This window comes from Tursiops truncatus, chromosome 6 (assembly GCF_011762595.2).
Source record: "Tursiops truncatus isolate mTurTru1 chromosome 6, mTurTru1.mat.Y, whole genome shotgun sequence".
NCBI lineage: Eukaryota > Metazoa > Chordata > Mammalia > Artiodactyla > Delphinidae > Tursiops > Tursiops truncatus.
The window spans coordinates 45,773,211-45,788,567 of record NC_047039.1 but is presented as its reverse complement, the minus strand read 5'-3'; the positions used below and the strand labels follow the sequence as shown (position 1 = coordinate 45,788,567).

Sequence of the window (15,357 nt, the reverse complement as noted above, 5' to 3'; positions counted from 1 at the left end):
TTACTTGTGGCATGCAGGATCTAGTTCCCTGACCAGGGATGGAATCCGGGCCCCCTGTATTGGGAGAGCAGAGTCTTAAACACTGCACCACCATGGAAGTCCCTGTATTAACTGATTATTGTTTTTAGGTTACTTTCCTTTAAAAAAAAAATCAAAGTTACCCAAAGCAGAATTGGATTAGTTATGTTCACCTCTAGGTCCTGAGGGCAACCCACGACCTGGCTAGAAGCAGTCTATTTTTATTTCTTACGTGAAAATCGTAATGATGGGTCAAGGAATTGTAACATACATTCTTTCATCAGGTTGCACATTCAGGCTTGGTGTTTCTTTCTTTTTTTTTTTTTTGTAGTGGTACGCGGACCTCTCACTGTTTTGGCCTCTCCCATTGCGGAGCACAGGCTCCGGACGCGCAGGCTCAGCGGCCATGGCTCACGGGCCCAGCCGCTCTGTAGCATGTGGGATCTTCCCAGACCGGGACACGAACCTGTGTCCCCTGCATCTGCAGGCGGACTCTCAACCACTGCGCCACCAGGGAAGCCCCTTGGTGTTTCTTTTTTAAAGAAAAAAAACAAAACAGGAAGTTTTCTCTAGTAAGAATTTAATGCACAAAGAAAACTCCTAAACTGAGTTAATACAAAGTATATATTTATTCTCTTAACCACATTGTATACATGCACATAATATTATGTAAATAAAAATAATTTAAATCTTTATAAATAGTGAAATAAATATTAAAATAGATAAATAAATATTTAAGTAGGTAAGTAAGTAGATAGATCAGCATGGGCATCTATGAGGGACGAGTGCCTGTAGAGTAGAACATCATGTTGCTTAATATTCCTGAAAACACTTGACAAATTAACTCAATTCAGGGCATGATGAGAGCAGAAATGAGAGTCTTTGACATGGCAGCACAGGTGGAAGTGTGGTCTTGTTAGTGAGAATCATTTCTCAGGTTGAACCAGGTGTGTGTCATTCCTTCCTCCTGAGTCTTTCTTGCAAGTTCGTTGATGAAGAGAAGGATCTCATGACTTCTGCTCTGACAATCTCCCAGGCACAAGGGCTGTACTTCTTCTCTTGCAGATAGACAGTGATTCTGTGGAAGTATTTCCTCACAGCCAGGATGGAGTCCTCCTTGAGCAGGGGAGTCCCTTCCAGCCCCGCCTCCTGCATCAGACAGGCTTGCAGGTCAGTGAGCTGCTGATAAAGTGCAGTGCAGAACTTGTCCAGGAGGGTCTCATCCCAAGCGGCAGCCGAGCCCTCTGTGCTGAAGAGCTGGAAGGTCTGCTGGATCATCTCATGGACGACAGCGATGGCTTGAGCCTTCTGGAACTGGTTGCCTCCAAACGCCTCCTGGGGGAATCCAAAGTCATTTCTGTCCTTCAGGCAGGAGAAGGGGGAGATTCTCCTCATCTGTTGCAGGAGCATCAGGGCCCTCGTGTTAGCCAGGCTGTGGGTCTGAGGCAGGTCGCAGCCCAGAGAGCAGTTGGAGTTGCAGCTGAGCAGCACCAGGGGCAGGAGTAAGGACAAGGTTGGGGCCATCGGGGACCCTGCAGATGCTGCCGGCCTGGCTGAGGTGGGGACTCTGTGAACCCTGCTCTCTAGGTTCTCTGAAGACCTTCCTTCAGGCCTGGGTCTTAAATGGGAGCGAATTGGTTTCCATTTTCTGAATGTTCCCTCTAACTTTCTACTTCTGTTTTTGCTTTTCATTTTGTACTCTCCAGATGGGTTAGGACAACATTTCTCAACCTTTTTTTTCCCCATTATTGCCTCTTCTCCTGCCCACAGATCCTTTTTAGATAGGTTTTTTCCTAATTGCCCCCAGCATGAAATTTTGATAACACAGATATACTGTGTGTCTAGTTTTGTACTTCATGGGTATATTTACTTTATATGTAGACAGAGAAAGTGCAAAGCTTACTGTTTGTATTCTATGCAGGGTTAAGAATGACATAAAATTGAAAGCTATAAATTAAGTGGAAAAGCTATTGAATTTTGTTATAACTTATGACTAAGTTTGCAGAATGATTTTTGAGGTAGGATATTTACTTATATAAATAGTAATATATCAAATTACATATCCATATAAGTTTTATATAAATACTTTATAATAATACCAAAGTATAGATATACTTAAAAATAATTTAAAATTGCTCAAAATCATTGAAAATCTTAAATTATTTTCTTAATATTTATTTTTCGGTAATTTAAATTTTGCTTCATATCAGAAAATAATTTTTAATTTCACTGGCTGCTAGATATTCATCAGATATTATCAACATTTTTTTTTGTTATCACTTGCCATAATTATGGATGTGTTGAACAACTTTAGTAGAATTAAACAACAAAATATCATAGAACCTTCCCTGGAACCGGGAACAGCACGCTTCTCTACGCGGTCGCAAGAGGGCACAGGATGTCTTTTGATCGGATGTGTTAGGGAAACGCCCACGTCGGAGAGTTGCAGGTTCCGCGGTTTGGGCAGCACGAGAGGGAGTGGGTCGGGTTCTCACGGAGCAATTTTATACTGATATAGTAGTGCGAAAAACCCCCTTCATTTTCACGGTGCTGAGTGCTGCAGAGGGAACCTTAATGCGGCCTCTCCAGCGATATTTTTGTCTGGTAGCGAGCCCGGAACCTTGCATTTTCTGGGCTTCCCCTGAGTTTTGTGCTTTATTTTCGCACAGAAACTTGAGCGAGGCCATTTTTGGGAAAGAAGCCGTTTTCTGAGGGGTTTGAAGCTGGGAAGCGAGTTGAGGCCGATTTTACAGATTCGGGCTCGTTTCTGGCGCTGTGCTGCGAAGGCTCAGAGAGAGGGGAACGCGGCGGCGATGGGACGACAGGACAGTGTCGGGGACGCCTTGGGGGTGAGTCGGAGCGCGGCCACCACCGGGGCTGAGGACGCGGGAGCTGAGCGCGCCTGTAGATGCTCTGGGACTTCATGGTGTCTTTCAAGGATACAGCGTTAAAGTGGGGGAGGAAGTACTGAATAACTGAAAAGTGGGAATATTTTAAAACTCACAGTATTTTTTAATATTTTTAAATTAAATTTATATTGTTTTATTTAAATTAAATATTTTAGAATTTTTTACATTTTAATATATTTTCTGAAAATATTTTAAATATTGAAGGTAGGGTATTAAAATATATGGTTGTTAAAACACAGCATTTTATTAAACTGTTTAAACTATAGTTTCTTCATACTAAAACAAGAATTTAATATAATTTTACTTTCCTAGCTTTAATGGAAGCAAACTCATTAATATTTTCAAGACTACTTCTTTACCTGTTTGAGAGAACTGCAGTGTTTGACAATTTCTTGTGACTCTGTGACAGTCTTAAATAATTTCTATTTAACTCGAGTTTCTGAAACACCTTTCTCAGGACCCCAGCTCGACTGTAGTGTACAAAGACGAGTTAGTGTCCTGTTCAAGCAGTTGAGGACATTGACCGGGTCTGAGCTTCTCATTTTCTTTGGTAAGAATTTTAGAGACTGAACAGAAATTGCCCAAATTTCATTGGCAACGTGAAGCCTTCCTCTGTAAGACTGTCAGCGTCATCCAAATGCAGGGTCATTTCTGTCTTTATTTAAAATTTTGCTATTTTCTTCAGCATGTATGTTGTGGAATTTCCATTTTTATATATTGCGTTAAAATATGATTTATCTTGATCACTTAGATTTGGTGCCTTCTTACATTCCATGCTTGAGGGAAGCCCTCCCTTTCTTTACCCAAATAGCCAGGAAATAGCTTTCGAAGTAACGTTGTGACCTTCCATAGCTAAAAATATAGGAATGTCCCATTTTTCATCACCCTCTGCCCCATCTACATTTTATAACCTATATCCTGGTCTCTATAACTTTTATTTTTTTATTTCGTTTATTTATTTATTTTTGGCTGCGTTGGGTCTTCACTGCTGTGTGCGGGCTTTCTCTAGTTGCGGCGAGCAGGGGTTACTCTTCCTTGCGGTGCACAGGCTTCTCATTGCGGTGGCCTCTCTTGTTGCGGAGCACGGGCTCCAGGCGCGCGGGCTCAGTAGTTGTGGCACGTGGGCTTAGTTGCTCCACAGCATATGGGATCTTTCCGGACAGGGATTGAACCCGTGTCCCCTGAGTCGGCAGGCGGTTTCTTAACCACTGCGCCACCCGGGAAGTCCCTCTATAGCTTTTAAAAACATCTTTGTCTTAAAATAATATCACCAGAGGTGGTCTGAGACTAACTGAGGATGAGGGAAGGGACCGTTTATCTCATTTGTACTATACATTTATACAGAGCAGCCATTTTTCCTCGATGCTGGTTCTCTGCAAATGTTTCAAGTGCTGTAGGATTTCTCTCCTTAATGTACCAGACACTGCTCTAGGCCTGGAAACTTGGGCTTTGCTCCTTCACAGTCCAGAAGGCAACCCCTCTCCTAGAGTTTGCATTTGGGGCCTCAACACGCACACCCCTGACACTGTTAAGGGAGCGGCAGTCAAAGCCTCTCTTGGTGGGGCTGATCATGGACTCTACAAGTTACTATATGTCACATTAATGCTAAAGGCAGCTATGTTCACTAAATTCAGATTCTCAGACTATAATTTGCAAACTTCATTTAATCTTTACATTTGCCTGTGTGACAACTACTTGAGTTGTCTCAGTTTTTTAGAAGAGGAAATCAAAATCTGATGTCATTTAAATTGAGGAGCCCCAGATTTTTGTCAGAGTGGAGCCTTCTGCTGCTCCCAGGCCCTCCTCTTCATCAGCTCTGAGCACTGGCCCTCAGCTGCACTGAGCACGTGGTGCTTCCCTCATCCTAATCCTGCCTCTAGTGTCTGTCCTCCCTGCTCCCTGGAGGGCAGTCACCATCCCTGCCTTACTTTCCTAACAATCCACATTGCCAAGCACATTGTTACACATATATGCAGTGAGTACACTTTTGGTGACAGAAGGAAGAGAATGGTATGAATTAGCCCTTGGTGTTAATATTTATGCCACTCTTATCCGTAGACTATGTCTGAAAACATGAGCTATGACTCCTGTAAAGTCATGTAGAGGAATTCAAATCTAATGTCTTAACCCCTTAAAGGAGAAATGGAGAGAGGTGAGGCTAGTTGTATTTTGGTGCATTACAAAGCGTGAAAATAGAGTAAAATGTCAAATCTCTAAGTACTCTTATTAGAATTCAAAAAGAGATAGATTGAGACTCAGGTTTTTATTACAACCTTGGGTCTCATTTAGATGAATACATCCATTGGATTGATACTCTTTCATGTTCCAGGAGTGTAATTTCCAGTGTAATAAAGGAATTGAAGTTGCGACATTTTATGTTGCCCATAAATGGAAGACAAATTGCAAAAACGTGGAAACAACAGTGGGATAAGTAGAGAAATGACATTCCTGGCCTATTTAAGAATCTCATTTGCAGGCAGGTAGTCAGAGCAGCTGGATACAGGCTCCCACAGCCAGACACCTGCATCACCAGGCTCACCGGGGCCTGCCACCCTCCTCACTGAGGACACCCAGGATGATGTTCTCCAGCCCTGTCTGCACCCTTAGCTGTGACCAGCCCCAAACCATGGCCGGCCAAAGCAGGAGACCTTCACAGTTCTACACCTAAGGGGGAGAATCTTCCTTGTTTTCCTGCCTGAAGGACAAGAATGTTTTCAGGTTCCCTTAGGACAAGCTGGATGACAGTTGGTTCCAAAATGCTCAGGCTGCCTCATTCTTTATGAAATAATCCAGCAGATCTTCGGTCTCTTCAGCCCAAAGAGCTGAAATTCCTATTAGGCTTGATCGCCACTGGGAAGATCTAGAGACCAGTTTGGTGCAGGAGATGGAGAGGAAAAGACTCTGTTGGGCAATGAGGACTCCAGCCAGATTTTGAAGTACTCCTTCCAAAGGACCAGGCTTGATCTGAAAAGAAAGTCCACAGCTGCTGTGACCGGGACACTATCAGACTGGAAGCTGTGAAAGTCAGTGTGTGCTTTCCTCGTATGTTCAACCTCAGAGAGAACCCGGGAGTGGGAAAGGAGATTTGGACCCAGTCTTCCACAATGGGATCTTATCTACTTATAGGTAGCCTCAAGCATGTCAATATTCACTGAGTTCAGAACTTTTTCTTTGCTTCAGTTGTTAACTGCATTGAGTCATCTCAGCAGATTGTTTTACAATAGTAAGAGGAAAGTATAGTTTTGAGTTTTTATTTGTAATAATTAGAATTTATTTCTCTATGGTATTTTTTTACTTACAAAATTTATTCTTCATATTATTATGTGGTCCTTTGTGTCTTGTTCTGCTTTGCTTTTGGGTGCAAATGGTGTATTTTATTTTACTTTTAAATTTATTTTATTGAAGTATAGTTGATTTACAGTGTTGTGTTAATTTCTACTGAACAGCAACCTGATTCTGTTATAAATATATATACATACTTTTTCTTATTCTTTTCCATTATGGTTTATCACAGGATATGGAATGTAGTTCCCTGTGCTACACAGTAGGACCTGTTGTTTATCCATTCTCTATATAATAGTTTGCATCCACTAATCCCAAACTGCCAATCCAACCCTCCCCCTCGGCAACCACAAGTCTGTCTCTATGTCTTTGAGTCTGTTTCTGTTTTGTAGATAAGTTCATTTGTGTCATATTTTAGATTCTACATATAAGTGATACCATTATGGTGTTTGTCTTTCTCTTTCTGACTTACTTGACTGAGTGTGATAATCTCTACTTCCATCCATGTTGCTGCAAATGGCATTATTTCATAGTTTTTCGTGGCTGAGTAGTATTTAAATGGTGTGTTTTATTTTTCAATTTTTTAAAATTAATTTTTATTGGAGTATGGTTGCTTTACAATGTTGTGTTAGTTTCTACTGTACAGCAAAGTGAATCAGCTATACATATACTTATAGCCCCTCTTTTTTGGATTTCCTTCCCATTTTAGGTTACCACAGAGCATCCAGTAGAGTTCCCTGTGCTATACAAGTAGGTTCTCATTAGTTATCTATTTTATACATAGTATCAATAGTGTATATATGTCAATCCCAACTCCCAATTCCTCCTACTTCCCCTCCCCCCTTGGTATCCATACATTTTCTCTGCATCTGTGTCTCTACTTCTGCTTTGCAAATAAGATCATCTTTACCACAAATGGTGTGTTTTAAATGTTAGGTCTTCTCATACTCTTAAAGAGATAGGAAGTGTCCTTAAACCTTTAATCTGCCTTAAAATCCAAAAGGAATGTAAATAGTTTTGTTCGTTTCATTGATTTTGAAAATATTTTGAAGTATCTCTGCTCCCAGTAATTTTCTTGTGTTTGTGAATATATTGGCCAATAAAAGAAAGATATTACTTTCCTAGTGGAGCATTCTGTCAGAGAAGACAGGCATTAAACAGTAAGAAATTAGGTAGGAACCCTTTTCAGGGCTGTGAAGGAGACGCATAAGGCACTATGACAGGTTATAGCAGTGGAGATTCAATTAAAGGAATGCTAATACGGTGACAGGGAGAAAATAGGATACTGGGAGCATGTGGGATTGCATGGGTCAAGGAAAGCTTCCAGAGGAAGCAGTTGGTGATCTGGCATCTCAAGGGTCTGTAGGAGTTAGCCAGGTAATTAACTAATGGTCAATTTTGGACATATTATGTGGAAATATTCTAGGGTAGCAGGTACATATAAGTGCTTGGAGAGGAACAAGTGTTTGGAGATGTGACCCTGGGGAAAGACATGCATATGGAGGTCACAATCATAGAGAGGACATTTGGAACTATTTGGGAGGTTGAGAGTGTATGTGCAGAGAGGATGAAGTGTGGGACTAGCACGGAATTTTGAGGAACACCAATTCCCTAAGATGAGAGGGAGCAGTCAACAAAGGAAGGAGAGGAGGAGGGGCAGAAAAGCAGAGGATGGTGGTGACACGGAGACCAGATGAGCATCAGACCTTAAGATGGAGGGTGTGGTAACAAGTGTCCGATGCTTCTGAGATGTCAGCTGAGGCTGCCTGACAGCGATCTCTGATCTCAGTAACATGTAGCTTATTATAAATCTTGGCTGAGCAGGAGAACAGGGAGAACAGGGAGGCTGAAGCCAAATTATAACAACTGGAAAAATGAGGTGCATGTGAAGTTAGGGACGGATATTGCAGAGAATGCTCAAGATGTTTGGATGTGAACAGAATGACAGAAGCAAGATAATAACCTACAGGTGGTTATTAAGAAATGGGCATATTTAGGATGAAGAAGATGAAAATTAAGCATATTAATATTGATCAAAACTAGACAGTAAAAAGGAAAATGTTGATACAGCAGAGAGAGGAGGTAACTGATAAAGCATAAGCATCTTATTGTACTAAGGCCTTCTCTACTTTGCATCAAGGGAATCTCTCCCAAAAGCTAAACCTTCTAGAATTCTCCCTCTGTTTGCTCTCACAGAGGTTTTTCACCCTGGTTCAGTGAACCGTGGTGAGGCTTGGGATGAGTAAGAGGTACTTTCTTTTTTCTTTTATGAAGTGATATGTGGTCTAAATGTGAGAATGGCTAAATGTCCATCTCTCTTCTCAGGCCAATCAGTTCTATGCCAAGCATGATGGTGTTAAAAATCTGCTTATTGAAATATTTAAATAAATTTGAACACTTTTAAAAAAATATTATCTTCCGAATAATTTTTTAAAATACAGCTGTTTGATACAGGAAAAACAAAATTTTCCTTGTCATGTCAATAAGAGCATTTGGATAATTAGTAGCTAGGATTTATTATTAACACCATGAATTAATAAACTCAGAGAAACATTTTGTTTGATACTTATGACAATTATATATTGATTAAATATTATATATGTCTAAACATTTATAATAATTTTAAACTTGTATAGAAATATATTGTACTACAGATCTTCAAACCAGTATATTACAAAGTATAAAATCAAAAAATGTTTAAACATTTAATGAATTTGGATTCACCAGTAAATCCTGTCTTTCCTTATTAGCCCCTGTCTGATAGATATTACACATCCACTTTTGGATTCAATTATATATCGGTTTACTAAGAAACCAGGCAAAATGACTTCCTGCCTTAATATTTGTCCCTGAGCAGATTAAATTTTTAAAATATCTTTTTCCTGGCATATTCAAAGATAATAAGAAAATAAAAGAAAAACAATTCAGAACCTGGAAACAAGTAGGTTCTCTTCTTCATTAACAAGTTGACAGGAAAACTCAGGAATTAAAGAAAAAATACTTTGATTCTCAAGATACTGAAGTTCACTGACTTTCACTGGTACTTGAAGTTAAGCAAATTGGCTAATTTCACTGCCCCCTTTCTGACTGGTTACTAATTAAAGGAATGGTTGATGCAAATATTTAGACCAAGCCATGGTTAGGGAACAATTGGTTAAATGGTTTCAAAAAAATCCAAACTTTTTTCAAATAATAAATTACAGTAAAAATTATTTTAGATATTTATTTGGGATTATCCCTTGGGAGGAACCAGACAAAGCGTATTCTTTCTTGTAGCCTCATTTTACTTCTTGCTGTTTCCTTTCTCTCATCAATACTCCCTGTCAGGTATGATTTGAACTTGAACTATTTAGACACAATCTAACTAGTGTATTATATGAGCTAAATGACTGATGTCGTGCATCTTAGTTCAGGCTGCTCTAAAAAGGTACCAGAGACTGGGTGGCTTATAAATGGCAGAGTTTTATTTGTCAAAGTCTGTCGCCTGGAAGTCTGAGATCAGCATGCCAGCACTGTTGAGTTCTGGTGAGAGCCCTCTTCTAGGTTGCATACTGCCAGCTTCTCTTTGTATGCTCACATGGTGGAGAGCAAAGAGAGGAAGCAAACTGTCTTGTGAGTCTCATGAAGGCATTAATCCCATTCATGAGGGTTCACCCTCATAACCTCATCTACTCCTAATAACCTCCTAAATATCCCACCTCGTAATACCATCACATTGAGGGGTAGGGTTTCCGTATATGAATTTTGGATACACACACACATTCAGTCTGTAAAGCGGTGATAAGAAGATCTGAAGGTATTGTGTTTATGGCAAGGATTCATTAGAATGTATTTCATCTTGACATTTATTTGAGGATAAAGAACACCTTCCTTGATGCTGCCCTTACTTTTAATGGCACATTAAAACCTGTACTGATTATTAATTAAATGTTACAATGCTACTGTGAACATGATTACCAAGGACCTGCCAGACAAATTCTACAGACTTTCAGTCTTTATCAAAAATGATGATGACAGCAACTACAAATTCCTTAGCCCTTATAGAGGACTCACTTAATCTTTCCAACATAGTTGAAACTGAGTTGTTAATATTCTAATATTCTCGTTTCCAAGAGTCACCTGCTAAGAGTTTATGTGTATAAAACAATCTAATAAGTAAATGGTAAGTCCAGGTTTCACAACCTAGTAGGTCATATTCCAAATTCCACCTCCCTATCCACACCTTAGACATCTGTGCAAACGGCATGTATTGAACCATAACTTATTTTCGGGAAAGCCCTATACTTTTCTCATAACATTGATATTCCTTTGTCGTCTCATACTTCGCTGTTACAAATTCTCTATATTTTCATAAGTTTATCGTCCACCTACAAATTTGTAGATGCGTTGACCAAATTACAAAGTGTCCTGATTATTTTACATAATAAACAAAATGAAATTATCAACTGGTAATTATTTCTGATAGCCTTAAATGTGATCAACAAAATTAATAATTCTAATTATTTTAAAATAATCATATTTAGCACAGGGAACTCTACTCAATATTCTGTAATAACCTATATAAGAATCTGAAAAAGAATGAATATATGTACGTGTATAACTGAATCACTTTGCTCTATACCTGAAACTAACACTATATTGTAAATCAACTATAATAAAAATTTTTTTAAAAATCATATTTAATTGTCCAAGGATGATTCATATAGATTGTTCAGTTAATTCTCACCATAAATTTATGAGCTGCGTGCTAGACAAGACCCTTGAGAGTTTTGACCCCTGCACCAGATTGGATTACAAACATTTCAACGAGTCCTCTGTAGACAACACCAAAGCTCTAGTGGATTCAGGCAACAAATACTTAACGCTACCAACTTACATGAATATGGGAAATGATTGGAAGAATATAAGACGATGTATACTAACGGGTAAAATGTGAGGGATGGAGCAGAGCATCCCCACGGCCATCAGCAGCGAGATCAGGAGTCCAGAAATTCAGCGCTTCACCTGGACCACCGTGAAAGGGAGCTCAGGTCCTCCGCAAGGCAAAGCCCTCAAAGCTGCCTTCGCTGCGCCGCAGCGGCCGGGAGGGGGCGCCCGAACTCGCCCCAAAGGACCGACGGGCACCGCCCACCCAGCGGGACCCGCTTCCGGATCCAGCTCCGCTAACTCCGGCGCAGCGCCCGCGGGAAGAACCGGCGAGTCGCCGTCTGCAGGAGCCCCGGCCCCGGAAAGGCGCCGCCGGGGCCCAGGGAGCGCGTGGGGCCGCGAGAGCAGAGAGGAAACTTCCTTTTCGGGCCTGACTGCGGAGGGGAGCTTTGCCGCGGCTTCGCAGTCTTCATTTTCTGCACCTGCCTCTGCGTCCATCCCTCCCTTCCTGGTAGGAGCTTTTAGCCAGACCGGTTGACGCCGGTGCCCATTTATGCAGGGATTGACGGCTCGAAATCAGAGCATGTCGTGGTATGTGTTCAGATTAACACACTTTTCTAGGGAGAAAGGAAATCGGGGAAAGGGTAAACGCATCTACATTCTGGAAGGGAAGCTACTAGATATTGGGACCCTCCAGTGGGAAGACTTGGGGACAAGGCTGAGACTTAAAGGAGCCTCGTGGGAAAGGGAGAATGTGAAATTAATTAACCTTTAATGTAAATGGTTAATTTCTCGTCCAATGTTTATGTTGTTGAAAAAATATTTTTAAATTTAAAAGTATTAAACTCACACTGTCTAAATATTTTATTTATGCCAAAAGAAGACTTTATTATAAGTTCCTGGCTTCAATGGAAGCAAAATCATCAGTAATATTTTCAGAATTACTTCTTTGCTTATCTCATTTCAATTGAGAGAAGGCCGTATTTGGCAATCTCTTATGACCCAGTAACTGTCTTTAATAATTAATCTAAAGTTACAGAATCTTTTGGTCCTCTCATTTGTTTTACTTGGGGTTTTTTTGTTTGTTTCTTTTTTGTTTTTTGTTTTGTTTGTTTCTTTTCTGTACAATTAATCTAAAGTTACAGAATCTTTTGGTCCTCTCATTTGTTTTACTTGGGGTTTTTTTGTTTGTTTCTTTTTTGTTTTTTGGCTGCATTGGGTCTTCTTGCTGTGCACAGGCTTTCTCTAGTTGCAGCGAACGGGCTTCTCATTGTGGTGGCTTCTTTTGTTGGCAGAGCACGGCTAGGTGCATAGGCTTCAGTAATTGCAGCATGCGGGCTCAGTAGTTGCCACACACGGGCCCTAAATCTAGCAGGCTTCAGTAGTTGTGGTGCGTGGGCTCAGTATTGCGGCACACAGGCTCTAGGGCTCACAGGCTTCAGTAGTTGTGGTGCATGCACGGACTTAGTTGTTCCGTGGCATGTGGGATCTTCCCGGACCAGAGATCAAACCCACGTCTCCTGCATTGGCAGGCGGATTCTTAACCACTGCACCACCAGGGAAGTCCCCTCTCATTTGTTTTAAGCAAGTGTCTTCTATTAAACATTCAGCTTTATTATAGTCACGGTTTTTCATTGTAGAATTTTATTAACTTCTTCAGAATGTCATCTCATATGGATACGTTACATAAAACTTTGTAATCTGTATCAAGATGCTTTTAATTTCGGCATAGTGTAGATTTAAACTTAATATAACATTTTCTACTAAATACATAACTTCTGTGCCAATGCACTGACTGCATTTTGTTTTGATGCCCACTAGAGATCCATAGGTATTTTTAATCGAGTGTTTGGTACAGCCATGAGGATATTTCATTTGCGAGTAGAATTTAAAAATTTGTGTGTATGCTTTGTACAATGCTAAAAAAGATAACCCTATTTTAATTCACAGAGGTAGAATTTTTGCATAACCAGGTTATGAGCTGAGCAAGGCACAAATGTGCCATAATCATCTTTTGGGTGAGCATGAAATAATGGTTTTTACACCTTGTGTACACCCGTCACAGTAACAACTATCATAACTATGTGTATATGTCTCTGGTTATAAAATGTACTCAGTTATGATAACAGTTATGAGTTGTATTCTCATTAAATAGAGCATATAACATAAGATGGTACGTTCAATGGAGTATGGTATTCTCATTATCCCTATTTTAAAGCTGAGAAAAACTGTACAATAGGAAAAAGGAAACAGTTGATCTAAATCATGCAGGAGGTTGAAGGAAGACTAAGGAGATGCCTGGCTAACAAATTTACTGGTCACCTGAGAAGACAAGAGTAACCCACAAGAGAAAATGGAGGAAAACTATAGTTTTCAAACATTTATTGGCACAACTATGTTAAGCTTATTACATTTATCACTTTTATGAACAACCCTGAGGACCAGTAATATCCCTAACATTGTGCAGGATACTGGGTGGGAATAAGAAGTGTAGAAGTGCTTCTACTCTGGGGAGTAAATCACAAGCATTTAAGTGACTCTCAGTTACAAGGCCTTGGGTGAGTATGTGCACAGGGAAGGGTGGGGAGAGGGGTTGAAAGTAAAGGGCAAGACCTTGATCTTGAAAAGTACAGGAGCATAGGAAATTATTAGAGTAATAAAAGCTGAAATGTCTTATATGAAACATAGAAACCATGGTAGGATTTTGGGGAGTCAATTTTAATTAATTAACTCTGGCTCATTACAGTAGGGTTTGTAACCCCATGTTCAAATCTCAGCCAAACCTCAGTCTATGGTGGTAAATAAATGATGTGCTGGGATTAGATGAGATGCTTTGACACGTTGCAAATAGTCAAATATCAAGCTTCTAGCTTATATCTGCATATTGACATTTGATTTATTATGTTTGATTTATAAAATGTGAGTGACGTGCATGTAAGTGTCTTAATAGGCAAGGGAGACAGAGGAATGTAGGCTGGATTTAAAGGTAATATTTACAGACATAAATAACCTGAAAAGGTGCAGGGAGGAGTTTTCACAATAATTAAAGGCCTTCCCACTCTTTCTTAGGGTCACTTTCAGCCTTTAGCTTTTAGAATTAGCAGGCAAATTCTTCAGGGAAGTATCTTAAAGAACTGGTAGAATAGCAAGCATGTCAGAAAACACCAATAAATGTGTTAAAATATTTTCGTCAGAAAACACCTATAAATATGTTAGAATATTTTTAACACATCATGGGATAAAGTGAAAAGTCATCCACCTTCTTTTTCAAGAGAAATAAACTCCTGGTTCAAGGATTTTAAATGGGTTCAATAAGAAAAGAAATTCAGATTAAAAAAACAACTATGGATGCATAACAAATAAAATATCAGTAAAATAAATAGGCATGTTAATGATTAATAAATCATATAAGTAGAATTTAATAATTCAAGGATGATTACAGCATAGCTATTAATATAATTCAGTAGATTGAAGAAGTCTTGTGTTCAGAATGCAGAGCTTTACCAAGTTCTTGGATGAAAAACCTCAGTGGTGTAAAACTTTGATTGCACTCAGACTGGTTGTGAGAGAGGAGCAGAGAATGATGTCATGTACTTTAACCTGAGAACCTGGAAATACAGAGTTGCCATTAACTGATTAGAGAACAATGAGAAAGGACGGGTTCTTGTTATTATTTTATTTATTTATTTTTTAAGGAGAGTTAATTTTGAATAACATAAATGTGAGATGATTACTAGATACCAGCTGTCAAATAGGCAGTTGGGTATGTCATTCCAGAACTTAGCTTTGGAAGACGTGAGTATCACGATTGTTTTTCAATCCCTGAAACTAGATTAGATCAGGACTTATTTCATGAGTTTAAACTGGAAAGAATTCTGGGCACAGAACACAGGAAAGGCACCAATGTTTGTGTCACGAATGAAACTCAGAATGGGCAGCCAGTGAGATGGGAGGAGCACAATGTGAGTGTGGCTTCTGGGATCCAGTTTAGGGCATGACAGACTATGTGTCTTCTACTTTTATAACACAAAGTTTGTATAAAAAATGAATAATGAATTTCTTTAAAGAGGTGAAAAAGTGTCAATGCAAGAGCAGTAGGTGCATTGTGTATGGATAGGAAACTCATGGGGACTTCCCTGGTGGTGCAGTGGTTAAGAATCCGCCTGCCAGTGCAGGGGACACGGGTTCAAGCCCTGGTCCGGGAAGATCCCACACGCCACGGAGCAACTAAGCCCGTGCACCACAACTACTGAGCCTGCGCTCTAGAGCCCACGAGCCACGC

General features: G+C 39.9%; 1 protein-coding gene across 1 annotated transcript; it reads right to left on the bottom strand.

The window, feature by feature from the left end:
• Nucleotides 1-972: 972 nt before the first annotated feature.
• On the bottom strand, nt 973-1,542 carry LOC117312607 (interferon alpha-1-like). Its single transcript, XM_033858042.1, has one exon. The coding sequence runs from the start codon at nt 1,540-1,542 to the stop codon at nt 973-975; it is 570 nt and encodes a 189-aa protein (XP_033713933.1).
• Nucleotides 1,543-15,357: the final 13,815 nt, after the last annotated feature.

Coding starts and splice junctions, on each gene's coding strand:
- LOC117312607 (XM_033858042.1), bottom strand. CDS start 1,542: ATGGCCCCAACCTTGTCCTTACTCCTGCCCCTGGTGCTGCTCAGCTGC.